The 26,822-nt window shown below is 33.9% G+C and overlaps 5 protein-coding genes across 8 annotated transcripts; 2 read left to right on the top strand and 3 right to left on the bottom strand.

Annotated features, from left to right (window-relative positions):
• Nucleotides 1-15: 15 nt before the first annotated feature.
• On the bottom strand, nucleotides 16-2,402 carry LOC136410439 (oocyte zinc finger protein XlCOF22-like). Its single transcript, XM_066392598.1, has 7 exons — nucleotides 2,087-2,402; nucleotides 1,642-1,927; nucleotides 1,258-1,554; nucleotides 1,023-1,206; nucleotides 753-967; nucleotides 468-703; nucleotides 16-417 (listed from the first exon to the last, which is right to left on the bottom strand). Exons 1-7 carry the CDS (start codon nucleotides 2,216-2,218, stop codon nucleotides 271-273), a joined length of 1,497 nt encoding a protein of 498 aa, XP_066248695.1. The 5' UTR covers nucleotides 2,219-2,402; the 3' UTR covers nucleotides 16-270.
• Nucleotides 2,403-3,730: 1,328 nt separating this feature from the next.
• Nucleotides 3,731-13,750, bottom strand: Nt5b (5' nucleotidase B). 3 transcript variants are annotated; one of them, XM_066392363.1, is made up of 11 exons: nucleotides 13,389-13,750; nucleotides 7,681-7,754; nucleotides 7,395-7,512; nucleotides 7,238-7,333; nucleotides 6,978-7,182; nucleotides 5,630-5,848; nucleotides 5,363-5,576; nucleotides 5,130-5,313; nucleotides 4,928-5,075; nucleotides 4,686-4,871; nucleotides 3,731-4,318 (listed from the first exon to the last, which is right to left on the bottom strand). In XM_066392363.1, exons 1-11 carry the CDS (start codon nucleotides 13,457-13,459, stop codon nucleotides 4,172-4,174), a joined length of 1,662 nt encoding a protein of 553 aa, XP_066248460.1. In that variant the 5' UTR covers nucleotides 13,460-13,750; the 3' UTR covers nucleotides 3,731-4,171. The 3 variants fall into 3 exon arrangements, with proteins under 3 accessions (XP_066248460.1, XP_066248458.1, XP_066248461.1); XM_066392361.1 differs by lacking the exon at nucleotides 13,389-13,750 and adding an exon at nucleotides 11,903-12,058; XM_066392364.1 differs by lacking the exon at nucleotides 13,389-13,750 and adding an exon at nucleotides 8,664-9,043.
• A 264-nt stretch (nucleotides 13,751-14,014) lies between these two features.
• On the top strand, nucleotides 14,015-15,565 carry LOC136410287 (UPF0415 protein C7orf25 homolog). 2 transcript variants are annotated; one of them, XM_066392369.1, is made up of 4 exons: nucleotides 14,015-14,242; nucleotides 14,292-14,612; nucleotides 14,666-15,361; nucleotides 15,417-15,565. In XM_066392369.1, exons 1-4 carry the CDS (start codon nucleotides 14,075-14,077, stop codon nucleotides 15,519-15,521), a joined length of 1,290 nt encoding a protein of 429 aa, XP_066248466.1. In that variant the 5' UTR covers nucleotides 14,015-14,074; the 3' UTR covers nucleotides 15,522-15,565. The 2 variants fall into 2 exon arrangements, with proteins under 2 accessions (XP_066248466.1, XP_066248467.1); XM_066392370.1 differs by having other exon boundaries at nucleotides 14,015-14,248; nucleotides 14,298-14,612.
• On the bottom strand, nucleotides 15,516-16,963 carry Trmt61 (tRNA methyltransferase 61). The gene is made up of 3 exons (XM_066392371.1): nucleotides 16,398-16,963; nucleotides 16,195-16,341; nucleotides 15,516-15,905 (listed from the first exon to the last, which is right to left on the bottom strand). Exons 1-3 carry the CDS (start codon nucleotides 16,879-16,881, stop codon nucleotides 15,577-15,579), a joined length of 960 nt encoding a protein of 319 aa, XP_066248468.1. The 5' UTR covers nucleotides 16,882-16,963; the 3' UTR covers nucleotides 15,516-15,576.
• A 262-nt stretch (nucleotides 16,964-17,225) lies between these two features.
• On the top strand, nucleotides 17,226-21,118 carry DNAlig3 (DNA ligase 3). The gene is made up of 8 exons (XM_066392354.1): nucleotides 17,226-17,981; nucleotides 18,066-18,384; nucleotides 18,439-18,588; nucleotides 18,642-19,060; nucleotides 19,861-20,097; nucleotides 20,150-20,366; nucleotides 20,421-20,798; nucleotides 20,858-21,118. Exons 1-8 carry the CDS (start codon nucleotides 17,318-17,320, stop codon nucleotides 21,111-21,113), a joined length of 2,640 nt encoding a protein of 879 aa, XP_066248451.1. The 5' UTR covers nucleotides 17,226-17,317; the 3' UTR covers nucleotides 21,114-21,118.
• The last annotated feature ends 5,704 nt before the right edge of the window (nucleotides 21,119-26,822 follow it).

The following is a 26,822-nucleotide window of genomic DNA, read 5'->3' as shown; positions in this document are numbered from 1 at the left end:
ACTAAATACACACACAAAAATAAAGTATACTATACAAAATTCCTGCATAGGGAAAATAAAGTATGGGTCATTTAAACTTAGCACTAACAGCTGCCTTTTGAAGTATTTAACTGCCTCTTCTTTAAATTTAATTAGTTTGAATGATTCTTCAAACGAAGCTAACAAATAATAAGTACAAAATACGCTAGAAAGTCTCAATAAAAATAATTCGAAACGATTGAGATCACGCAAAATAGTCCAAACTGCGACTAAAAAGGAAAAATATCACAACTAAAGAATAAGTCTTTCTTGTTTGACGGCCTCCCCCACATGGCCCTTTTTCTTTTGGTGTTTGTTCAAGCTGCTCTTGTCATGGTATCGGTTCCCGCAAACCGGACATGCATACGGTGTTTCGCCGGTGTGCATTCTCAGATGAATCTAAACAATAAAATACAGGAGAAAGAATAAAAAATTTTGGTGAAATTTACTCTCCAAGTGCCTCGGTAATTGAAGCATTTGCCGCAGAAATGACACGAAAACGGCTTCTCTCCGGTATGGGTTCTCTTGTGCACTTCATAATGCGCCTTAAGGGAAAAAGGTTTATTGCAAGTTTCGCATTTGAACCTTTGAGGCGTAGTACCCAAGTGATTCATTTCGTGTGTTTTTAAGGCAGCTTTCGTTTTGAAGAATTTGTGGCAGAATGAACATGCAAAGGGACGTTCCCCTAAAAATTGAGTGTAAACTTTAAACATACTATAATAAAGCAATCCAACCTGTGTGCCCTCTTATATGTCCATCTAACTGCACTTTCGTCCTGAAACTTTTAGCACAATAATTACAGAGATAGTTCTTTAATTTAGGGCCAGTCTCTTCCTTTTTAGGCCGTTTTTTGTATTGAATTTTTACGCCTTGGTGAATGAGCTGGTGGTTGGCAAAGCCAGACCGACTGGCGAATACTTTGGGGCATAATTCACATTTCAAATTAAGTCTAAAAACAATGTTGTGTCCTCATTTTTTTCCAGCTGGTTTAGCAAATTGTTTACCTAACTCTATTTTCCATATAGCCAGGCTTAAACTCAACTTCTCCCAAAGCAAGCCGATGCCTATAAACATGTTTAAAATGGGCGGGATACAACTGAAAACCTTTCCCACAATAATTACAAATATATGGAGTTTCTCCAGTATGAGTATTCATATGTTCATTACGTCTGCGGATTGTTGAGAATTCTAGAAATACCTTTTATATCAACCTTTTTTACTTGTTTTTGTGAGACAAACCTTTTTCACATATTTCGCATTTATACAATTTAAAGCTTTTAGGTCTGCAATCAATATTCTCTTTATAATGAGAACACAACTTGGTTTTGCTAGTAAAAGTGCTCCCACAAGTCTTGCAAACTGGAATTGCACTATTTGAAGTATTGTCTTCCTCATCATCAGTGTCCATTTCACGTTTAGGAGTTCTATGTCTTCGTCTTCGGAGATTTGGTTTTGCTGATTTTGCCGTATCCAGGGCATTTCTTTTTCGGCGTATTCGGGTTTTTTTAAGGGACGGCTGATCTTCTTGGGTTTTATCTAATTTGTCAGTAAAGAGATTATTGAATTAAATGAAGTGAATTAAAAAAGATGACCTTCATTTTATGATCATAATGGTTCTATTACCGGGTTCAGTTTTCGGAGGAAAATAGTCTGGCGAATCATCATCAAAACTGCTCTCATAACTATAATTGTCTTGGATATCATCATCATCACAACCCTCTAATTCCAGTTCTATTCCCTTGATATCCTCATCTGATATATTTAGTTTTTCCTCTTTCTCTTCGGACTTTAACACCAGTTTTAAAATGGTATTATTAGCTTTACATTTGTCTGCAAAACGCCTAATCTCCTGCAGATAATTTGAGCAGGTTATGCATACATTGGTAGGCAGGAGATCACCTGGCGTAATCTGAAAATATATTACAAATAAGGAGATTCAGTTGTAGATTCTGTAAATTTTTAGAATTTGTATGAGGTAACAGATCCTTTCTAGGCTTGTGCTGCCTTTCTTAAAAGTTTGTATTAAATCATTTAAAGTATTTGACCCCAATAATATCCTTTGACTTACCTCAATATCGCTAATGGCTTTAAAAATCAAAGACAGGTTCCCGTCAACCAAAGGTTTAAGATCTCCTGTTATTAAACAAATCCTGCATATATTTGGAAAGTCCCTGGCTCTAATTTGTAAGTCTGTATCCATTTTTTTATTAAATATCGTTAAAATTCGTAAATGTACTTTGTTGTTTATACCATTTTTGCAATTTGGGTTAATACTTCTTCAAAAGAAAAGGAAGAAATTTAAGTTTATTACGTAAAAAAAACTGAATTGTATTTGTGATTTTTGGGTTATTTTTTATTTATTTTGTTATGATTTCTGATTAACTTTTCTTTGAAACAAATTTCTGTATAGACTTTTCCACTTACTCTAAAATAACAACTGACAACGACAACCCTAATTCGATAATTGACTTTCTGGACTATGTTATATCTGAAACAACAGGGTGTCTCACTCGCACGTAATAAAAAGCATGGATACAAGAGAAACAACAATAAACACCTATCAGCAAGTGGGTGAGCAACACCCAATGTATCGTGCTTGGGTAAACCTTGACGTGGTGCCATCTACATACGATTATAAGTATCTCTGAATTTTTATAAATTTTTTTTGTGGCGCCATCTAGGAGTGAGTAGCCAAACTAGGCATTGAATTAAATTTACCCATATTTCACAGTTAGTTATGAACTTGTTGTATAGTTGGCGTTATCAGGAAAGAAAATTATAATTAAAGCTGTCTAATGCATTTTACTAAGGTTTAAATAATTGTTTTTTTTTTCTATAGGCGCACTTAGGATCAACTGAAATTAAGTACAAAAATCATCATATCACCTGAAAAACGATATATTTTAAACTTCTTACTTAAAATATTAGTTGCAGCAATTAAAATGTTAAATTTACTAGTAGTTACCTTGACTACTGCTGAACGATAGTGTTTGCATTTTGATTTTTAAATCAAATATTTTTAACATTGGAACATCTGAAATTTTTCGGGTCAAAATTTTAATCATTTTTCCCATCATTTGGTTTTTGGCAAACCAGTGGCGTACATCACAATTTTGCACTAAAAAAATTAAGTGAAAATTGGGTGCTCCGATTTCAGCGAGATTGGGTTCCGCAGTAGGCATACGAAACAGCTTTGATATGCCGCGGTCAAAACTCGAATCGGACAACTTCGATTTTTTGGCCCAAAAATTTTCATGATGTATAGTCCATGATATTTTTTGGACCAAAAAATCGAAGTTGTCCGATTCGAGTTTTGACCGCGGCATATCAAAGCTGTTTCGTATGCCTACTGCGGAACCCAATCTCGCCGAAATCGGAGCACCCAATTTTCACTTAATTTTTTTAGTGCAAAATTGTGATGTACGCCACTGGTTTCCCTCTGACAAAATTCGTGGTATTTTATACTTTATAAATTTATCTTTGACAGGTTTTTCATTACTTCATTGGTTTTAGAACACTACATTTTTTAAATTACCGCATTTGATTTGTAAATTCAGAATACTAACAATACAATCTCGTAAACCTCTTGAAGCTTTCACGAAGTATCATAACTTATTTTTCGTATCAGATTTCCAATTTATTGATTGTGGCGTGTGTGACAGGGTTAGAAACGTGGAAGCTTTTTAATTTTACTTTAAAATGAATACTCACATTTACTTTAAATGCAATTTATTATAAAATATTTCAAAAAACACTAGTAAAATCTAAAACAGAAAATAAAACAAATATACATCTTGAGGAAAAATAAGACAATACATATTGCAGTTCGTATAGTATGGTTTTCATAAACTCAATTGCTTTAAGTCCTTTACTTCCAATTTTAGTACGTAAACTATCAATTCAAAGCGAACAAACATTTCAAGAAGTTTGTACAAATCCTTCAACATTAAATTATAAATAACTTTATTGAAACTACTGCTAAATCGTAGTTGTAAACGTTGTAAATAGACTGTAATCGTCGTGTTGACTACAAATCCCTAAATTCAATCAAACATTTATTTTTTATTCACAAAAACCTGCAAAATCGCTCACAAGATCGAAAATACGTATTGACATCTGTATGTTATATTGCCGATATACATTGGTAACCTGTTTACTGTTTCCCGCTGCCATTGGTTTTGATTGAGCCACTTTTATCGTCGCTCTCTTCATCACTAAAATCTTCATCGTGAGTGTGTGTTACAGTTTGAGGCGTCTCCGGACGGATGTGGGGAACTTGGCTTTGAGAACGTTCCAATACCTGGAAGGTTATTCAATTTGGAAAGGTAAATGACGAGGAAGGTTGTAAGTGAAACTAGACAATAACCAATATGGTGAGCTTTATGAATGATCTGACATCATTTCCATAAACTTTTCTTCAAGAAAAAATTGGGCAGTGTAAAACAAAAGAGCAAAACATCGATAACGTTAAAGTAGTCACAACAGTAACCGAAATAAAATAAAACGCGCTGTCTTTGCGTAAGACTTACATATAACGAAAACATATAGTTTTAAATTTTTGATGGCGAATCTTCAGTGAAACTTCTCCACTCATCCTGGTAAGAAAACAAAATAAGAACTCTAACAAACCTCTTCAAGTAGGACAAAATAATACAGAGCTATCTTACCTTCGATGATCGTCTTTCGTCATCAAAATCGTATGGTTCTGGCATCAATTCAGTGGCAAAATGCTGCTCGTGTCCCACCGTAGACTCATGGGGAAGCAACATAGCAGGGGCCCGGAACATGTATGAAAAGGGGTAGTATAACAAATTCAAATGAGTGGCTGCATAAAGGTCTGCATATCTAACTACCTAGAAGTGGTTTAATTATTGAATATTAATCATTTTCAACAAAACAGAAGATTTACTTGTGAAGAGAAGAATGTTTGTCTGGATCCCGATCTAAACAAACTCCCCATCATGCCATAAGTCATGTCCATTTTGTGCGTCACATCCCGAATGGCAGTTCTCAGTTTTGATATATCAGGTTTCTCTTTAGTGCTACTGTCCAGATTTCTATTTAAAAAAAAATTATTGCGCCTGTGAAATCCACAAAAACCACATACTTACTTGTACATTTCCCCTAATTTCACGTCTAAATTCTGAAGCTCGTTAAACAACTGGCACTTATCAGTCCATACGTGCAGTTCCCTCACTAATTCAGGCACTATCAGGAACGTCCTCCATCCCCTTATTTTCTTACTTTTCAAAATATCACCGAAAATATGATCACCCACGTAAAGCACGTCTTTGCCTGCGAAAAAGCCTTGTGCTCATTTTTTTTTTGTGAACTCACTACATACCCTTAGCACCAATCAACTTCGTAAAAACATCACAGGAACCGCCTGAGTATACGTGATCTTTCTGAAAAGGCCCTGTATGAATTCCCAGTCTCAGTGCCCCGGTTGAAGTGTCCACTTGACGTAAAATGGTACCATCTCCGAAGAATAATGGTTTACACGCATCTACCACTACAATATCAAAGTAGGTAGTCCAGTTTCTATGGGGTTCTCCAGGCTAGTAAATAGTAATATTAGGACCCCAGAGAGGCAAAGAGTGACAAATCCAACCTTAGCTCCATGAGGAAAATCAAACAGATACGTCATAATCTTATCAGTGAAATTATAATCGCTATTGGTCAAGAGGAAAGTTTTTGCCCCACTTTCGCGGAGCCTAGCCAAAAATGTGGGCAATCTCTCATCTTTTTTCACATACTTTTCCAGGTTTTCGATTGTGCGCTGTTTGAGTTCACCTCGTAGATGCACATAATCCACAGCGTTTCGTACGTCCTGAAATCATTTTAACCTGTCAAGGGTTAAAAGCAAACAAGTCTACTTTTAAAATACTTATTACGTTAAGTCCGGCAACTGGCCGACTATATTGTCAAGCAATGCCATTAAGCCTAAAAAATATGCAACGAAGTTATCGTTATAAAACCAGCAATTTCTCTTATACAATTTGATTATTACACTTTGAAGTTGATAAACATTTTTATACCCATTCAGCAGACAATTATTTTCCCACTTAATATCAACAAATTTATTTTAATAAAACCATAATGATCAAATCCTATTTTAGATATGATACTAAGATAAGCATTTGGCGGTAAAACTCCCTACTTCCCCACTAGGAAACTAATTCAATTTTTTGAATTCAATCAAATTAGCGTAAATGTAGCAATGCCCATTTCTCAATTTCTTAACAGGTGTAACAATAAGTTCAAATGTTTCATCAATTAAATTAAAGTAACGGGGAAGCATAAACACATTAATGGGAAATCAAATTCCTTATTTAATCTGCCTTAACGGTTATTAAATAGTTAACTTAGTGGGGAGCATAAATTTGCCTTTATTTACAAACAAATAATTTTTTTACGAATAATTAACAATCTTTAAAAAAATGCGCCCGTCTAGAATTATAAACGTCATCTGGGTGTGATACTGTCAATATGATTTATACATCCTGAACAGATCCCTCTAAAACAACTCAAATCATGGGCTTCAGTCCCCCAACACCAGAGGGACGCACTGATTTTATGCTGATTATTGATTTTCAGTTTTTAAAAATTCGTGTTCATGACATTTGATGAAGCAATTAAACGTACTAAGACTTGAGATATGTTCAATTATTATTGGTGTTCCACCCACACCAGATATACCAAATTGGAAATTTGGTATACGTGGTTCTTGGCCTCATTAAATTAATTAATTCTAGCCATTTTAAATCCAACTGATCCTTCCCATTAAATTAACCCTAAACCAATAACAGTCTAAAATAAACCATATTTAAGTCTCTTAATTTAATCAATTTTAAGGGTAATTAAATGCTTATAAATTATTGGACTTTAATCTAAATACTGATGATAGATAATCTAATTCTCCGTAATCAATAACATGATGTATTAATGTGAAATCTTACCTGGAAAATTGATTGGAAAGACATCAGAAGCTCGCCGCACTTCACTCCCGTATCTGTTTTTGAGTAATCGGGCGAGTTAGTAAAGAAATCTATCAAACAAGCCAGCAAGTAAGTTTCGGGCAGATTGAACAACGTATTCAAAACGTACACCCTGGATTCATCGAGGGTTATAAATTTGTTAGGATAGAGTTCATATATTCGTGAACTAAAAACGAGTTAACTTTAACTAACCCAGGCTCAAGCCTGTTTCACGTTCTTACTGTTTCAAGAATTCAAATCCGTGCACGGCTACAAGGATGTTTCCGTACGCATCCACTTTTAACAGGTTCCCATACATTGTATCGAACCACAACCCTCTGAAAGGCGAGGAATTAGTGTGGTTATAACGAATATTAAGGTGTAATTAAGAGCTTTTACCTTACGGGGAAGGAAGGATCGTATTCAAATTGCAAAATCTCTTGCGGATACCCTATGGAGACCATGTGACGTTTTACTAGGTCGAATCCCAATGTTTCGTAATGTGGGGATTTATATTCTATGGAAAAAGATCAATAAATCAATGTTGATGTTCTGATACTTTTACCAATAATATAATTTCCATTTCAATAATTTCTTGGAAAATTGGAAATTATCTTATAGGCAAAGTCGCCAGGATTTTGATTAGCACTAAAGCTCTCAGGAGGGAAAAACTGGATTGTCTTACCGGCGAGTGTGTAATCCATATCGAACCCATAAAACTTGATATTTTCCAGGTGAAGGCTTCTATTGACGAAGATTCTGAAATAATATTAAAAAGTGGTAAATTTGGGTCTCAACATTGGCCAAAAAACGTGTGCATTAGTGATTCATTTAGCTAAGTTTATGAATGCCCGTCATTATCGCCTATATCTTGCAACTTTCTGTTTGTTTTTAATATGAGTCATCAATGGTTCACCATTAACCCAATGTCTCAAGCCAGTCTTCGCTAAATAAGTGCATTAACTTTAATTATATTTATGTATCATTACTTGCAGAGCTCCATGATCACCAGGTCTCCTTTGTTAAGCAAACTGAACACCTGCAACTCGCATTAACAACATAAAGCCGAGGATGACAGCAGGGAGACAAAATGAGGAACATACATGAATACTTTTGCGTAAATTGTTTACTAGAATGGGCAGGTAGTACTAGATAAGAATTCTTAATTGAAGCGGGCATATTTGGGAGGCAATTAAACAGGAAAGTGTTATTGAAACAGGTGCTGAATGGCAGTTCTCGAAAGAGGAACAAAGCAAGTCGGCAATCAACAACACCCTCTCAGCTTCATTTGGAAGGTGCTAGAGCCAAAATTGATTAGACTCTCACTCAAGTAATCAACAAGATTACTCAAATACATAGTTAAATCTACTTCACGACCTTGTGATGCAAGCGAAACTATGACCTTTCTGATTATCGTTTTTTATTCCATTTCCGTTGTCAGGAATATCTAATGATGTTTGCATAAATCAAGAGGGAGATAAAGAGAAAGGTCACATTGGAAAGCTCCAGTAAACCCCCTACCATTGGAAATCTTCGGACAATTTACATTTTAGGTACTTTACCCACGGATGACATTGAAAATCAGCTGACTGATATCACTCAGAAAGCACGTATGTATTGGAAATTTCCCAAATTACACAAATTTTATAAACTGTTGCTTGGACTTACTCGTTTTTAGGCACATCCCTGGCATCGATGAACTGCCCCTGTCCATTTAAAAAACGCATCGTAGTCCGACACAAAGAAACTCACTCGACAGGCGAACCTTTGTGTTTACACAATGTATCTTTTAAGAAATAAATGCGCACTTCTAAAAATACCGAAAACTTTTGATAAAACTTATTTAAAACTTCCGTCACGCCACGACCAGGTCAAATATTTGGAATCAACGTTCGGATATCTAGAGCATCGGCACTATGTGAAATATCACGGTGTAGTGAACTTTTTATTAACGTACGCACACCCCACGTTCAAACGTTCAACACGAAGTCAGGCTGTGCAATGAATGGAAGAGGAAAAGAGAACGTGTGTTCGTTTCGATTGGACTATGACTATAAGCTCATTAAGCATTATCAAGATTTGCGTTAATTGGTCGACTGTGCATTGTATAAATGTCGCGTTCAGAGATAAGGGTATTAGCAGCAATACAAAAAAAGGATGCTCACAAGGGTCCTGCTTTTGTAGGGTTTTTATTAATAAACCCACCGTTACTTGAACAATCGAAATGACAATTCAATTATCTTTTTAATGCTATTGCATTATCTCCCAAAGATTGCAGCTGTATATTTAGACACACTTATCTTACATGTTATTTATTACACTCCTCATATAAGAAATCATCAAGGGTATTTTCGTCATATGCTGCTCGCAAAAATAAACGAAAAGTGCGAATAATCCGAAAAAAGTTCAATGTCGTACAGAGTAAAGAAAAATGCCATGCAAAATTGCTAATTTTCAATCCACTGCGTTTGATATCTACAGTTATTTCAGAGATGTCGTTATAGCACCGTTAGAGCGTCTTGGGTCCATATCTCGGGATGTGTTTGGCAAATTTTCGTTTTCTAAACAGTTAAAAAAGCACAGGAAATTTTCAGAAATTGTTATTTTTATTTCAATTACACGGTATCTAGCGTGTATCACCCTATTTGTAGAATAAATTGGGTCCGAAAGGCCATATCCCGCACAGTCAGTGACGTATAGTGGTTTATAGAAAATTTTTCCAATTTCATAAGTAAAAAAAACTGTTATACTAAAGGTAACCGCACCACTATATAAATTATAAATACAGTGGTGGAAGAAAATATGGAATATTTTATCACTTATTATTAATTAAGATTAAAGTCGTGTAAAATTTAGTCAAGATATGATTAAAATTTATTTAACGTATGACTGATTAATTAACAATAAATATAGTTCTAAATAAATAATTATTATACCAGATGTTTATGAATATAGGACCATAAATTCAAGCATGTATTCTAAGTCCCAAAATATAACGAAAATAACATATAAACATATATTGAAAGGCGCTTCGTTTTCGATATACGAGGTGTCAAAGTCTCACATTTTTCTTACATTTTGCGTTTTTGTCACATACGCTTTAAGTTATTTTTTTAAAATTTCGTACATGTATATTCTTTAAGACCTTACTACAATAAAATGTCAAAATCATCCGTAGCCATGTACAGAGTGTTGTCTTTTTGGATCATATTCTATTTTATGCTTTGTATCTTTTTTTGGAAGACTGTATGAATTCTAATACCAAATTTAAACTCCTTCTTCAATTTTTTAGCTTTTTGGTCCCTTATAGTATTTTCGTATCTTTCACTGTTTTTGTAGAATTTGCAAAAATATTTATCAATGCAAATTAAGAATGTAAAGGAAGTAAGGATAATAAATAATCATACAGCTCAGATATCAACTTTGAAGCAATTCGCAACATTTAACAAAATTTCTTAAAATAAAAACAAGACAACATTATAAAACTAATTGAAAATATCCTTTAAAAAATGTAAAACCTTGCTATGCTGTATATTGAAAATGGCTGTTTTTGACCATGAGTCTATTGACATTTTTAAATTATTTTGCAGGGTACTATCGCTCCCTGGAATACATATTTCCATGATGATATGTTACACCCTGTACATTTTACATTAAGGGACCCTGGATGATATTTTAGAACATATTTTAGGGTTTTTTGATTTTCGGTTTACTGGAAAAATTACAGGATAGAAGGGAACTTTTAAAACCGTTTATGGTCATATAATCCAAGATCTTTCCGAATTACCAGCTCTGAAGAAAGACTGAAAAATGAGCCAGTTCGATTATTATTTTTAGCAATATACATGGATTCACGATGATACAGCAAATTTGGTTTTTCAAATCTTGCAAAGAAATCCAAAGGAAAGCAATTAAACAACCTATATTGATTGAAATAACTTTTATGGATATAATCACAATTTTTTTCTATATTACGTGCCAACAATACCATACACGGATAATTGTAATTAGGGCTCAATAATCACTTGCAGACTCTTAATGAACGTTTTTTGAAAGAAACAGACAAAAACAACCAGTCGATACTCGCCAAATTTCTATGAAAAATGTGAGCGTTATGATTCATCGAAAATATCTCCAGAGAGGCTAATTTAAGAATATACATAACTAAATGTATTAAGAATTTATTAAAAAGTTACTCCATAAAAACATCTATCTAATATTCACTTTACTCCTATTGCTTGGCGAAGAACGCGTTGTCAATAACGAAACTGCTTGCGTAAGAATCCGCAAATTATCAATGAAATTGATTTTCACCGTGAATAAATTACCCTAAAATAAGCTATGTAATTAGTAGTCGGTGTTGGTCCATGAACATGTTACTACATTGCATAATGTATTTATTACATCCTACTTACGCTTCATAACACTCATACGACAATATCATGTTCTAGCACTATTTCTAACAACATACAACGACTTCTCTCGTACCTCCCTTTCATTTCTCGTCAAATATCTCACTCGATTAAACATATTTTTATGGGGAAATCAATTTTCCTTGAAAGCTCTAACTTGAACGAAACCGCAAAACTATTATCCTTGTGATGTCGCAATAACACCATTTGAGACTTTTGAAGCCAATGCCACCCACCGCTTTGTTGGCGTATTTCAATTTATCTTCTATGAACCTATAATTCCTGGAGAAATTGTTTTGGAATAATTCCAAAAATATCGAACCTTCGGCGTTGCGTGATTCAAGTTAATTCGTCGTCCTATTTTAATGTACCTTTAGAGGTTCGTGACTTAAGTTTAAATTTTCTCACGTGTGAAAACAGCTTCTTGCTTTAAAGGAGGTCTTTTATCAACATCATGAGGTTATAAAACAGCTGTAAATCCAACTAGATACTAACCTATGTCCAGCACTTCGTGTGGATGCATGACCACTCGTGAAATACTCCATATCCACTGAACTATATGCCCTATTTCTATCACTACTGGAAACATTCAGATGATCCAGATTTTCGAGGTTTTCCATAAAATGCGTTGCTGTACACTTTGTTTTTATTATCAGTAAATTTTGGGACTTTTGAAATAAAGATCAAGAGTGAGCTAAATAATAAAGATCAACCTTTGATCTATATCGTCACCGCTTATGCGGAGGGAGGAGATATTAATTGTTTGTTAGCTATAATTGATTATAGGGGAAGCAGGCTTCAGAAATCTCAAGAGCATTTTACACTTTATATGGCATTTTATTACGGACCGATTAAGACATTTAACTAGATATTCAACTACCTACATAAGCCCTAAATGAGTTCAAGCCTAGTACTTCTCGTTGGTATCAACGTGTAATTTTCATTAAAATCATATTGCTCAATGGTCCGCTATTCTTCATAATGACATCAAACATCCTGTGTATCTAACAGGAGGGTCAGAATGTTGTAACAAATCATATCATTACTCAATTAATTGTTTATCAAAAAACATAAGATAACAGTGCTTTAAGCGAGTTTAAACGATTTCTTAAGTGTAGGCCTGATGACACAAGAATTGAGACTCCTTGAGAAATATAAAATAAAGTTTCCAACTAGAGATACCAATTAAAATGAGGTAATACATCTTTACAGGTAAAGGGGCCACTCTTGATTTATAGGAAATAGAACGATAAGCCTATGCAAGAGACATAACAAATCCACTAAACAGCGGTATTTCCAACACCATTTAGGAGGTGTTAGATGTAACATACAGCAGATGTAAAAAATGAAAACTGACAATCAATCCCAGGAAAACAGACAATATTCTATTCACCAAAAAAAAGCAGGAAACTTGCTCAAACAAAAATTGGAACATTCCAGTGACAAATCAATCTGTCGTTATTTTCAAAATTAAAGGAAACTGTGTAAAAAAAATAAATTGGAGGTGAATATCGAAGAAGTGTTAAATGCTCTGATATTTATCTCTTTAATTGTTGAAGAATGACATGAGTCTTTTTACATGGGTCATGTCATCATTCCAAAATATTTTTTTGAGCTAAGTATTTTGGTGTTCAAGTATTGTACAGTACAATAAGGCATAACTCATACTGTGCAATAGAGATAAAGAGGTGTGACATCAAACAGAAGAGGCATAGAGATGATTATTAATGAGCCTCTAAGCAAATGCACTTATAGTAATACCAATAAAATATAAATTCTTTACATATTTAAAATATTTTTACTTAAACAAAAACTAGGGAAAAAATCCACCGTCTTAACACCAAAACAGTCCCAAATTTGAAAGATAAATTTATTAATTGTAATTTAAGCAATGAAGATCAACCTTAAAGAAATTATCATCGCACGTTAGGGTTACAATTTGAAGACCCAAATGTGAAAATAAAGGCACAAAAACTCTTACCTCTGAGTCGTTTTCCTGTACCATTTTCTTCCCACTCCATCACGAGCCTCTGTGCTAGCATTTACAGCCATGGTAGAAGAAATTTTGTGGATTAAAAGTATACACTGCGGCTTGGTGCAGTAGAAGGATGACTTTATTTTTAAAATAAATCGAAAATCCAATAATAGATTTGATGTATCACAGACGCATTCCAGGACTCTGTGGCCCCCTTTGGAATGCAGATTTAAAAGCTTTAGGACACGCACTTTGCCTTGGTTTATCAGTTAATTGTGTGCTTAGGGAGATAAGTGGTGTATCTTATAAATTAATTAGGAGATTATGATACACGTTTTCCGGTAAATAAAGTAATAATCAGAAAAAAAAATTTTGAAAATGTCCACATGCGATTTTTTTAACTGACAGATGTCATTTTAAATTTGACAATTAAAAATTTAAGTTCTAAAATTAATATGTTGCTATGGTCCAGTCAATGTTTAATGCTATCTTTTTCTAAATCTACAATATAGACAAAGACACTAATCGCAAAGTGATAATTATCAAAATATGGAACAATCAGCTGATCAATTGTCATAGGCAACCAGTTATACACTTACTAATTTTTTATATCACTTTCCTATTTGGATTTCTTGAAGTTTTCGGAAGATTTTGTTTTTGAATTAATTTTCAACTTAAACAATCAAAATAAAATGAAAAATAGCGATGTCGAAGAAGATGGTGAAACTATTTATTCTCTCGCTCAACAGAAAATAAAATTTGGCGAAAATCTTAAACATTTCATTGATGACCATAAGGAGGTTGATGGTCTACAAAAACTCAGCAGGAAAATCAACCAAGAGCTGAAATTTTTACGAAAGGTACATCTCTCCCCGTTTATATTCCACCTAACTATGTATCAAATTACAGGTGTACAAAAATAAGAATTTGAAAAAAGAGCATTTGCAATGCTCCAATTTAACTCACTTTTCTGCATTAGTGGATACTCTTAAAACAGTTCAGAACTGTTACAGCGTAAATAAAATATTCAATTTAGATGACAGGAAAATTACTGTTGATATCATCTGTGATAATGGCCTGACTTGGATCAAAGTAGTTGCCAGGAATCCTAAATCTTTAAGCCAAATTTACATGGGTAATGCTAGCTATGGGGTCCGCAGCATTGTGGACCAGGCCGATGAGTATATTGAATGTACAAAAACACATCCTTGCCTTTTCCAAACACCAAAAGTAACTCCCAATATGATAATAATGAAAAAGAATCAAATAAGATTGATTTTCAGATAGTATTTGTATTTACTAATGGAATTGGAAATAATTTAGCTTCAAAATTGGAGAAAAAAGGCATAATTGTTCAAGGAACTCGTATTGATATGCATGACATTTTAGTGGAAAGTGACTCAGATGATAGTTCAAATGAAGGTACGGAGTCTGAAATTTCAGTCACGATTCCCAGTCAACCCAGCAATTTATCAACCAAACACATAGAAAACATTAAAAAGGTCAACCTGGATGTTTCTGCTATGTTGGCGTACTGCTGTTCTGTTGCTAATGGCAGTGCTCACTTATATGACTTTGATGTCCCAGTGCTTAAACAGCAGGCAGAATGGGAGCGTCAAAGACCTGTCAAACCAATTTTAGATAATTTCTTTGAAGGAAAAACCTTGTATTGTTGCCAAACAGCTAGAGAAAGCTTTGAAAACATTGTAAATACTGTAGGGGGTCCTACTGAAAAAATAAGGGCCGACGAATTTATGAAAAGAGTCAAAGTACTACCAGATAATGCCTCATTTAAGGACACGGATGAGGGCAGAGAAAAAAGTGACATTTTCAATAACATACAATTAATGCCTGAAAAATCTTTAGCAGTAGGGGGAAAAATTAGGCAAAGATCTTTAACAATCTTTATGTTTGGAGACAGAATACAGGCCATAACAGTGACCAGCAATGATGGGTTTGTTCGAGCTGCGAAGCAGCAAGTATGTCAAATTTAAGACTTTGTAGGAAACTGTCTAATTTAGAAATTTTTTTTAGAATATCAATTTTGTTGTGTTTGTTCATGAGTCTAGAGCCTTGACCGAGCAGAAGGAAACACTGAAAGCTAAACCCCTAAAAGTTGAAGAAAAAGATAAATCATGATTTATTTTTATTTAATTGCCTGAAATATATTTAATTCTTTTACATTTATTGTGTTTTAGTCACCCTCACTAGTCAAGAAGTCTGCTTTTCTAGCCCACACAGGGTATAAACTTCCAAAGGTTAAATAACCAGTATGACCAGGTTGTTGAGCAGGTGGCATTGAGGTCACAGTTTTTTGCACTTCTTTTTCCTTTTTTTCAGTATTTTCTTCACTTTTTGCCACTTTTAAAAACTGTAAATCGATAATTGGAATGTGTTTTGTTTGCACATTATACTGAGTCTGAAGCACTTCCATTGTTTCAATTTCTTTGAAACCAAGTTCAGTTAGTTTCTGACAAGTTTTCTGTACTTGTTCGATGCATGGAGAAAAAGAACAAATTCTTCCTGTAATTTATTAGAATGTTATAGATGGAGGAGTGTAGGGTTTAGATTTTAATGAGAGGATTTAGAGTTGGCGCTTTTGAATATTTTTTACATTCTTTTTCTTGGTCTTAGTTGTGGGTTTTGTCTAGTTCTCTATTAGTTACAATTTGGAAGAACATGTTTACAAAGCTTGTTTTTAATTTGTGAAGTTTAAAAGTTTCTAGCTTTAAACACCAACTCTAATATAATATTCTTAATTCAAACATGATTGAGTTATTAAAATCTAAGTAAACAAGGGAAATAACTTCACCTCCAGAAGATTTTAAAGCATTAAGAGCATGAGGTATTGCTAGCCACGGATGTGGTAAGTCTAAAAATACTGCATCAGCAGTACCATTTAACTCTTCTCCAAAACCTGTTTCACAAACATCTCTATGCTTTACAGTAACATATTCCCCTAGCAAATAAGAAAACTCCACTTCTTTGTCAAAAAAAATTTCTATAATTACCTACCTAGATTGTGCTCTTCAAATTCTTGCTTGGCTGTTTTGCTCCTGACCTCATGAAAATCAAAAGTGTATAAGTGTCCATGAGGTTTTACTGTGCGAATAATTGCATGCGACAAAGACCCACTGCCAGTGCCACTTTCAATAACAACACTACCAGGAGAAAGTTCTAATTGCATTAAAATCATGCTAATATCTGGGGTATAAATAATTTGTGTTCTATGAGGGAGAGTTAAAGTCCACAGTTCAGGGGTGGGGGCTAAAGCATAGCCCCAGCCTTTACTCAATGATATCTTCGTGCCATATGTTTTGCCAATAAGGTCTTCGCATTTTAAGGCCCCAAACGGAGTTTGAAACACATTTTCGACTTCAATGCCTTTCTTGTTGATTACTTTTTTTTCGGCCTTTATACTGTATATTTGAGATATGGTTAAATACAATACCACAGTGTCTCCTTCGTCGATTTTATCTTTATAGCCGTTAAAACTCATTTTTAATAACAAAAATAATAATTAATAATGAAAAACCTGCCGGAATACAAAATAATAAACAAATAACCTAACCTTAAATTTTGAAATATAAGCTTTCAGATCCATTTCAAAATCGAATATCACTATATTAACTAGTTATCTTATTTTATTACATCATTAAAAAGAACACGACCACATCACTCCATATTCTGCGTAATTCCATTTCCTTTCATCGATTTTGCTGTAAGAAAATGTCAGATTTCTTAGGTTAAGTTCATTGTATTTTTAATTTATCAATCAAAATCATTAATATTTTAATTATTGCATAATTATTGTTAGTAAGGCCAAAACACAAATTGTTTTATTTTATGGATTATTAACGCATATATAGATTTATTGTCAATCAATTTCTTGAATTTTAATTTGTGTCCTTCCTAAGTAATTGTATTTAAAAGATATGTCTGCCACTGAAGAGGAACGAGTATTTGAAGTGGAACTGGCCAAAAACGGCAGGGCTGGATGCAAAAAATGTAAACAAAAGTGTCTGCAAGGCGAGTTAAGAATTGCCAAAATTACCCCCAATCCTTTCTCTGATGGTAAGATGAAAAATTGGCACCATGTCGATTGCTTGTTCGAGGTGTTCAAGAAGCAGCGGGTCACTACAAAGAGAATAGAAAGTGAAGATGATATAATAGGATTTGATTTACTTTCTGACGACAACCAGTTGTTAATTGTGGAGAAAATAAAGGTAGGAAATCAATTAGCTGGCGTCAGTAAAAAAAGTCCAAAAAAAACTGAAACTACTGAAGTCAAACTTGATGAGAAATCTGTTGTAAATTCAGAGAATCAAGATAAAGACAATCTGTTCAAAACCTTTCAAAAGATTGTTAGAAAGGTGGCAAACCATCCAAGCTACTTAGAAAAAACTGCAATCATTAAGAATATTTTTGAAAAAGGATCTAAGGGCGATGGGTTTAAGGGTGATATAGAAATTTGGTGCCGCTTATTATTGCCTGGCAGTGTGAAGAGAATTTACAACTTACAAAGCAAGCAACTTATAAAACTGTTCAGCAGAATATTTCTTGAGGACCATGATCAGATGTTGGAACATCTAGAAGAAGGTAATATCATGTATTCATTTAGGGGTTCTTGAAAATATGATCTCATCAGTAAAAACAAAGAGTTCAAATTTTTAAATTTTAAAGGCGACATTAGTGATACAATAAGCCATTTCTACACAAAGAGCAGAAAATACTCCCCAATTCCTACAAAATCAACAATTACTATACAAAAAGTAGATAAATTTCTTGATCATCTTTCCAAAATGACTAAAGAAGATGATCAAATTACCCATTTTACGAAAATCCTAAAACAACTAACTGCAGAAGACCTTAAAACAATTATAAGACTAATTAAGCATGATTTGAGGATGGGAGCAGGAGCTAAGCATATTTTAGAAGGTGTACATCCTGATGCATATAGTGTGTATCAGGCATCAAAAGATTTAGATGGAGTAGTAGAGAAGTAGGATAAATTACATAATTAAAATTATATTTTTTACATGGGTTTTAATTATAGATGTTTTGGTAATAGTAAGGATCAAAGTGCAGAAATAAAAATTTTAACACCTGTTTTTCCAATGCTTGCAGAGGCATGTAAATCTGTAGAGTATGCATTAAAAAAGTGTCCTAATGGGATGTTTTCAGAGATCAAATATGATGGAGAAAGGTTAGAAATCAAATTAATCATATGTACTATACATATTTAGCAACTTTTTCTAGGGTTCAAGTCCACAAACAAGGCAACCACTTCAAATACTATTCCCGCTCCCTGAAACCTGTAATGCCCCATAAAGTAGCTCATTTCAAGGAGTACATTTCCAAAGCCTTTCCACATGCAAAGGACCTAATACTAGACACTGAGATTTTAATGATGGATACAAAGACAGGAAAACCTCTGCCCTTTGGCACTTTGGGGGTGCACAAAAAAGCGCAATTCCGTGACGCTACAGTTTGCTTATTCGTGTTTGACTGCATCTATTATAATGGGGAAAGTTTAGCCAATAAATCATTGAAAGACCGCAAGCAGATTTTAAATGAGAATATGAAGGAAGTGCCTAATCATATTGTATTTTCGGAGATGCAGGAGATCGACGAACCGAAGAAATTAGCTGAGATGATAGCCAAAGTTTTAAAATTAGGTATGTATGAATGTAAGATTTTGATGCTAATGTGTTGCAATAAAAATTTGAGGCTTTTTACTGGGAAGATTCACACATATCCTGGGTGTAACATATCATTATGGAGATATTTCATAGGACGATAATACTCTGCAAAATAACAAAAAAATGTTAATAGGTTCTTGGTCAAAAACGCACCATTTTCGATATACAGGATGGCAAAATTTCACATTTTTTTGATATTTTACATTTTTCTCATGTGCCTTGAGTTAATTTTTCTTTAATTTCGTACACCTATTTCCTTTAAGACCCTCTACAACAAAATGTCAAAATCGTCAGTAGCCACATACACAGCGTTATGTTTTTTTGGGCCATGTATTATTTTATGCATTGTATTCTTTTTTGAAACACCATATACAAATTCTGAGACCACATTTAAATTCCTTCTTAAATTCTTTAACTTTTTGGATTCTTACAGTATTTTCGTAGAATTTGCAAAAATATCTATCAATGAAAATTAAGAATGTAACGGAAGTAAAATGAAAAAATAAGAATTCGGCTCAGTTATTAACTATCTGAAGCAATTCATAACGTTCAGTTCAATTGTTTAAAATCAAAATAAATCTAAACAAAAACAAAATTATAAAAGCTATTGAAAATTTTGCCACCCTGTACATTAAAAATGGTGCCTTTTTGACCAATGGTCTATTAACATTTTTTTATTATATTGCAGAGTACTTTCGCCTCCTGAAATATCTCCATGATAATATGTTACACCCTGTATATGTTTGATGTCTACAGCATTCTGAGACTGTTTCTAGGACTGGAAGGATTAGTTCTTAAAGATAAACTAAGTAAATACGAACCAGGAAAAAGACACTGGTTGAAAATTAAGAAAGACTATTTATTTGGTGGCGCAATGGCAGACAGTGCTGATTTAATAGTACTAGGTGCCTGGTATGGCACTGGCCAAAAGGGCGGTATGATGTCAATTTTCCTAATGGGTTGTTACAATGAACGAAGCAAAAAGTTTTGTACTGTGACAAAAGTGCATACAGGTCAGTACTGAATGTAGGGAAATAAATAGTATCAACTACCTTCAATTATTAGGTCATGATGATAAAACGCTAGAAAAGTTACAAAAACAATTAAAAATGGAGAAAATCAGCGGAGACCCTAATAAAGTTCCAAATTGGTTACATTGCACTAGGACCTTAGTGCCAGATTTCGTAGCTGCAAACCCAAAACAGCAGCCTGTTTGGGAAATTACTGGGGCGGAGTTTACTCAGCAGCACGACGTTCATACTGCTGATGGAATATCTATAAGGTCTAAAAACACACCTTTATTCAAGGATTTTATAATTTCAACTTTCCTATATAGGTTTCCTAGAGTGACTAAAATTAGGGACGATAAAACCTGGGAAACAGCCACCAACCTGGAAGAATTGAAACTCTTGTTTAAGAACTCCAAAGAAAATACTGATGTCAGTTTACTGTTAAAGGAATACAAAGAAGAAGTGGATATTACTGATGCAGAATCTTCGACTAGTTTGAACTCCGTATCCCCGAAAAAGAGGAAAATGAAATCTGACAGGAGCAGAGATTCTTCTGGCTGTGAATCACCTGAGAAACGCAGGAAAGAGGAGAAAAACTGTGAGGTGAAAAAGAAGAAATCTATTGAAATTATCAATCCCTTGCCAAACATGTTCGGAGATTTTAAGGCGATATTTGTGACTTCCCATCGATCTGACGCAGAGAGGTATATAAATTATTACTGAATTGGTTTCTTTTCGTACTTAGAAATATTTGCATTTACAGGTATTTTCTCGCTTATGGCGGGTTTGCCTTGAAACCTAAAGATTTTAGAGATGCAACGCATATATTTCACCTCCATAGAACAACCAAAGATATATCGAGTTCTTTTCCTAAAACTGCCAAACATTTACACGTAACTTGGATTATTGATTCTGTGAATAAGGCCGAATTGTTACCAATTGAATATTACGTTGTAACGTGGGAACCTGTGCAAAACTCTGAGGATGAGTTGATTTTTAATAAAGTATTTCAAAGTTGATAAAATGGAATTATTTTCTCCTTTTTTTCGATTTTAAATCACCACAATGTGATTGAAGAAATCTGTTTAGTTCGGGGCATTTACAAAGTGTTTCCTAAATGTTACGCAAAAATTTAGAGAGCTATTCTCTAAGTCATTTTAAGAATTTTTTGTCCTTCGATGATTTTTGGAAAAATGTTTTGTTTCCTAGATAGAAGGTGATAAATGTTTTTCATGAAATTTATTAAAAGCTAAAATAATTGTTCAAAATGACTACCACTAGCTTGGATGCATGCTTCTAATTTTCTCCTCGTTGACAGCCGAATTCTTTTAAAAATACCAGGACTGTTTTTTTATTGAATTGCACCAATCAATTATGTGATTTTTTAAAATCTTCCAGGTTTCCCACTGGATTAGTATAAACTAATGATTTTAAATGCCCCTATAGGAAATAGTGCAAAGTATTCAAGTCTGGGAATCTAGCAGAACATAAGTAAGTAAGGTCCACCACGACCAATTCAGTGATCTCCATATGTTTCCATTAAAAATTCGCGAGCGATCCTACTAAAATGCGCTGGTGCTTCATCGTGCACAAACCACAATGGTATATCTTTAAGGAATTTAGGAAAGGATTGTTCCAATAAGTTACGATAAACTGCGCCTGTAAGTCTTTCTGATAGAAATATTGGTTCAATTAGCCAATCATCCAGAATTCCAACCCAAACGTTTAACGAAAATTGGTGTTGAAAATGAACTTTTAGTACTTCGTATGAATTTTCTTCAGCCCGTGTATGATTGTTATGAAAATTTCTTATTGCATTTCTCGAGAAATTTGCTTCATCGGTAAACAAAATCAACGACAGTAGTTGTGGAATTTGCACCAATGTGTGCAAAAGCCATTAACAAAATTCAATCCTCAAGAGAAAAACTGTAGGGAAGAAGAGTCTGAATACGTTGCATGTGGTACGGGTACAACAAATTTTCCCTCAAAATTTTCCACACAGTCTTATTACTAAACTTCAAAGTCCTTTCAATTTTTCTAGTAGAAATACCTGAATTTTCCTCTATTATGTTTAACACATTTTCTTCCAATTCTGTCGTTCTCATTGTCACTGGTCTTCCTGTACCTCCACTTTCTTTTAATGTACTTGTTTCACGAAAACATAGATGAATTTTTTTGAACATTTTTCGATTGGGAACATTACGATTCGGAAATTGTTCAATGTAAAATTGCCTGACCCGTAACCAATTTCCATCAGCAAGTTCAAACATGAAATGCATGTCAGTCATCTCAGCATTCTTATGGGTATTCATAATAAAAAAATATTAAAAATGACAGATTTGTAAACGTATTCAAATTAAATGACGTTCAACGTGTTTACTAGTGTTGTTTTCAAGATTCACACTATGTTGCTACGCTTATTTTAACCATTTTAATATAAAAAAGAAAAAAATTAGTCAATATTTATGTTCTTGAATATAGGGAACAAAGCATTTTTCCTAAAATCGTCAAAAGACAAAAAATTCTTAAAATTACTCAGAGAATAGCCCCCTAAATTTTTGCTTAACATTTGGGAAACACCCTGTATAATCATTCAGGTTAATAATAAGAATAGTAATACAGTAACCATGCAGTGATATGTGATGTTACGTTCATCAAAGAAAATATGTAATTTTTGAAGAATAAATTTATTTTTAATTAAAATTATATAGGTCAACAGGTGATGAAAGAACGCTCAAAAGAAAAAGATGATTTTATATCTGGTGAAATTATTAATTAAATAAATTTGGAACGACTTCCTAAAAAATCCCGACGTTGCTATGAGAAGCAATTTGAAATATTCATGGATTAGTGTAGTATAGGAAAAATCCAAAGGGCCAAAGGAGAAATGTTCTTTGTATATTTCCTTAATCTATGTAAAAATGTTAAGCCATTAATTATATGGTAACGTTATTACATGCCATGAAATATACCTAATAATAGGAGTTGCCACTATATTTGACCCAGCAGGGGCTTGTTAGCGAGAGAAACTTACTAACTTAACAATTAAGAACGTCGAAGATAAATATTTTTGCGGTGGTTAAGATCATATCAGTTACGAAAGCGCATAATAACAGAAATTGAAAAAAATCGGGAATATTTCAATTTATATAAAAAATATGTAAATTTATGCTACTAGATACCCCACACAACATATTTTTTCAAAAATATAAGATTCCTTCTCTTTTTTTTTTATCTAAGAACAACCCCCCACATGCAAACATTTGCAAATATCTAATCTAAGACACAAATTGTTGCCCATAAAATTGGTAAGATTCAGTGTTTTTACAATAATTTTGCTCACCAAAGAATAATTTTTCTTTTTTTTTAAAGAATTTTCACGCAGCTATAAAAGATTTAAAAAATTTTGTGATCTTTTTCTTGTTATTTTAGCTAAGTTCCCAGGCGTAATTAGAGATTTTAATTAGTAAAGCTCTATAAAAGCAGACAAATCCCTTGTAGAGTGTGCGCACTATTAACAATGAAGCGTGCCATCGGCTTCATTTAAAGCCGGCTTGAAGAAGACCGAAAGCCATATGCGATTCGCTGGTGTCGCATCGCTGACATCGAGTGACTTTCATTCTTGCTCTTCATCGTCGTTGCTTCAGAAGAAGCTTGTAAGTTTGTTGTATATCGTGTCCAACGTTCCTGCAACCCGCTGGTAAAAATGGTAAGTACTCTCATGATATCTATTAACATTAATGCCCTGTTGAGATCATTTTAGAGCATTCAATCACGTACAGTTTTTTTTAATTTTCGAAAATGTAATTTTTTCTTACTACTACACCCGGAAAAAACTAATTAGGAAAGCCGGCACTGCTGGTTGATATTAGCCAGATGCCCGTAAAACCCTCCTATAACGTTTAAGTATCATACGAAACTTTGCTTCATCTTAACACACTTTATCCATCTCAATGCAACTGAAAACAGCTTCTTTAAATAACCAATAATTACCCCGTATTGATAAAGGATTTATTTGTTTCCATAAAAGCTTTATCCGTTTTTGGAAATCCTAGACCAATCATCGGCACTAAAATTCGCAAAAACCGAAGCTAAAACCGTGACTTATTGATATACTTAATTCAACTTAAAAAACTATTCTTAATAGTAGTTTGAATAGCGAGTTCGTTCACCGTGAAATATTGCAGATCTGCATCTCTCTTGAGATCATATCGGACGATTAAAGCGCTAAAGATATAACGGACCCTACAAAACTTACACATCTTCAAAATACCTTTTCTAGGTTTGCAGAGGCAATTTAAAATAATAACTGGTTTTGCTAAAAATCCGTGCAATTAAAGTACTCAGTCTCAATTTGGAGCAATTAAAGCAGACGTTAGCATTTAATTAAGCGAAATTTAAATGGTAATAACCCTTTTAAAGTTCCTTATTGTTCTGGGGCCTCATGTGTGACTCGGCCATAAAGACAGCAGATGACTTCATCTTACCATGAAAGCTAGTTTTTAAGTGTATCGTTCTACTAAACAAACGTTGTACATGCTTCTATATCACCCATATTCAGTGACAAAGAATTCGCGAATTTTGCCTTAACTGGATAATGTTGTTATTGCCGCCAATTTGAACAATAAGCCATTAATTTACGTTTATTGTTTTTATAGAGCATTACCTCTCATTACAAGATAATTTCGCATCGTTCGAGTGGAAAATACAGGCCTCTCCCTTATATACGTTGTTGAATAGGCCCATCTTGAAACTATAATTAGGTTTCGTCCTGATGGGTTAATTGAATGATTAGCTGTTGGGATGGGCAAGACGTTGAGATATTATGTAATTGCGATAGAAGGGTTATTGGATTTAGAACTGATGGACTGAGTGAATAATGGACAAATTTTTGAAGCCATTGCGTATAATGTTCCATTATTAATTTATTTCCGTCGGTGGCTATAAATCACTAATCATTTTCCAATTTACTAAAGCTGATGGTACATATCGCCGTAGCTACATAATAGTTTCCTTCTGTACCAGTCACCATTATATCCATCAGGTTATTATCCATTCTTTGAGTATAATTTTATGTGCCTGGTATAGATGGGAGTATTGGAATGCAATACAAAGGCGGTTCATTTTTTTGCAATAGACAAGAGGTACCGTCTGCCTCGCCTTAATTGTTGGGAGGTATTTAAAATAGTCTTGGAAGCTCTTATCACTGGAAATTTTCTGGAATTTTTAAAAAGTAATGCAATAGATTTGTAAGTCCTGCGTTAGGTATAATAAAAAAAAAACCTCGTTTCCTTAAAAGCTGTTAGTGCCATTTTATATAGGTTCGGATAGATTTCTGTCACGTAAAGTTGCGTGAGTTCGGACGTGAGTAAAATTGTCTATGACACAACAAGTTCGTTTCAACAAAGAGCAAAACCGATTCCGGATTGTCCAGAAATTGTAGTTAGAAATTTGCGCAATATACCGATCATACCTCTTTACACACATTTCTGGTTGTTTTTGACAATCCGGAGTTGATTTTTTTGGTGCGGGGACCGAACTAATACCTCAAATTTTTGGTTATTTTAGGTAACACTATGCAGCATTAAATTTACATGAAATATCAATCATGAACGCGTTAATTTAAAATGTTTAACTGGGGCGATATTTAGATTAACAATGGTCACGCAATAAAATCCGTGATCGCAAGTTTTAAATTTGTTAATTGTCGGATTTCAATAACTTTGTTCTGCCTACTATGATTTCCGTAAAGTGCTTGTGTTGCCATGCACTTTACAGCAGAAGAGGAGACAATTTCTAAAAGTAGTACTTGCGAATGTTATCCAGGGTACAATGACTTTCTTCACACCGAGAATAGTTTATTTATAAACTGTTCCATTATCAGGAGAAATGTTAAATTAAATATGTGATTCGCGGTAATAAGGATATAATTTAAATTTAAACACGATTCTAATGCTCATAAAACGGAAAACGTTCCTGAATTCAAATTGATTTCGATACTCTGTGGAAACGTAGGAATGATAGGTTGGTATAACTCGAAATTAACGTAGCGTAGAGTGACTCCTTGAAAATCAAACTTGCCAGAATGACATGGTCATGAAAAAATTATTTTAAGTTATTATCAGTTTCTGCAAATATGTGCAAATTTAAGACAATATTTAATTGTCATACTGCATACGTTTTGTTCCTTAATTTTAGTCAATTCTACTTACATCTAGGTTCAGCTCGATCCCGATTCGGGGTCATCTCGTTTGTCTTCGGTGACCCGAACATAAACAGCCCAATTTTCGCGGAACTGTCACAGTAAATCCAATTTTGAAAAATGTTCACCTGTTTTAACTAGACGCAGACTTGAATTAACACTCGTTCCACTTATCTAATCTTGAACTCACTTAACACACAATTTTGGTCAATTTAATTCCAAATTTGACTCGAAATTTAACATTTTGCACAAGCAAGACGAGTGGAGACGCAGAGACGCCATTACCGGAACGTTATTGTTTTGTTTTCAAAGCCTCCTCAGCATTAGTACCTCTCCATGGAGCACTGAATATTGAATTTGATTAATTCATGTTGATTTTAGTTCATACAGTTTAGCAAGGCTCAAAACGAAGAGAAAATGGGAAATTTTAAATGTCCTGGCGCCATATTGGTTGATACAGGCAATAGAAGGTTCCCCTCGTTTTGAGCACCTTATAAAATAGGATTCCAAACAATCATAACAAACA

The sequence above is a fragment of the Euwallacea similis genome, chromosome 8, assembly GCF_039881205.1.
Source record: "Euwallacea similis isolate ESF13 chromosome 8, ESF131.1, whole genome shotgun sequence".
In the NCBI taxonomy this organism is placed as follows: Eukaryota; Metazoa; Arthropoda; class Insecta; order Coleoptera; family Curculionidae; genus Euwallacea; species Euwallacea similis.
The sequence above is the reverse complement of the archived record's forward strand: the minus strand, read 5'-3'. Positions and strand labels throughout refer to the sequence as shown.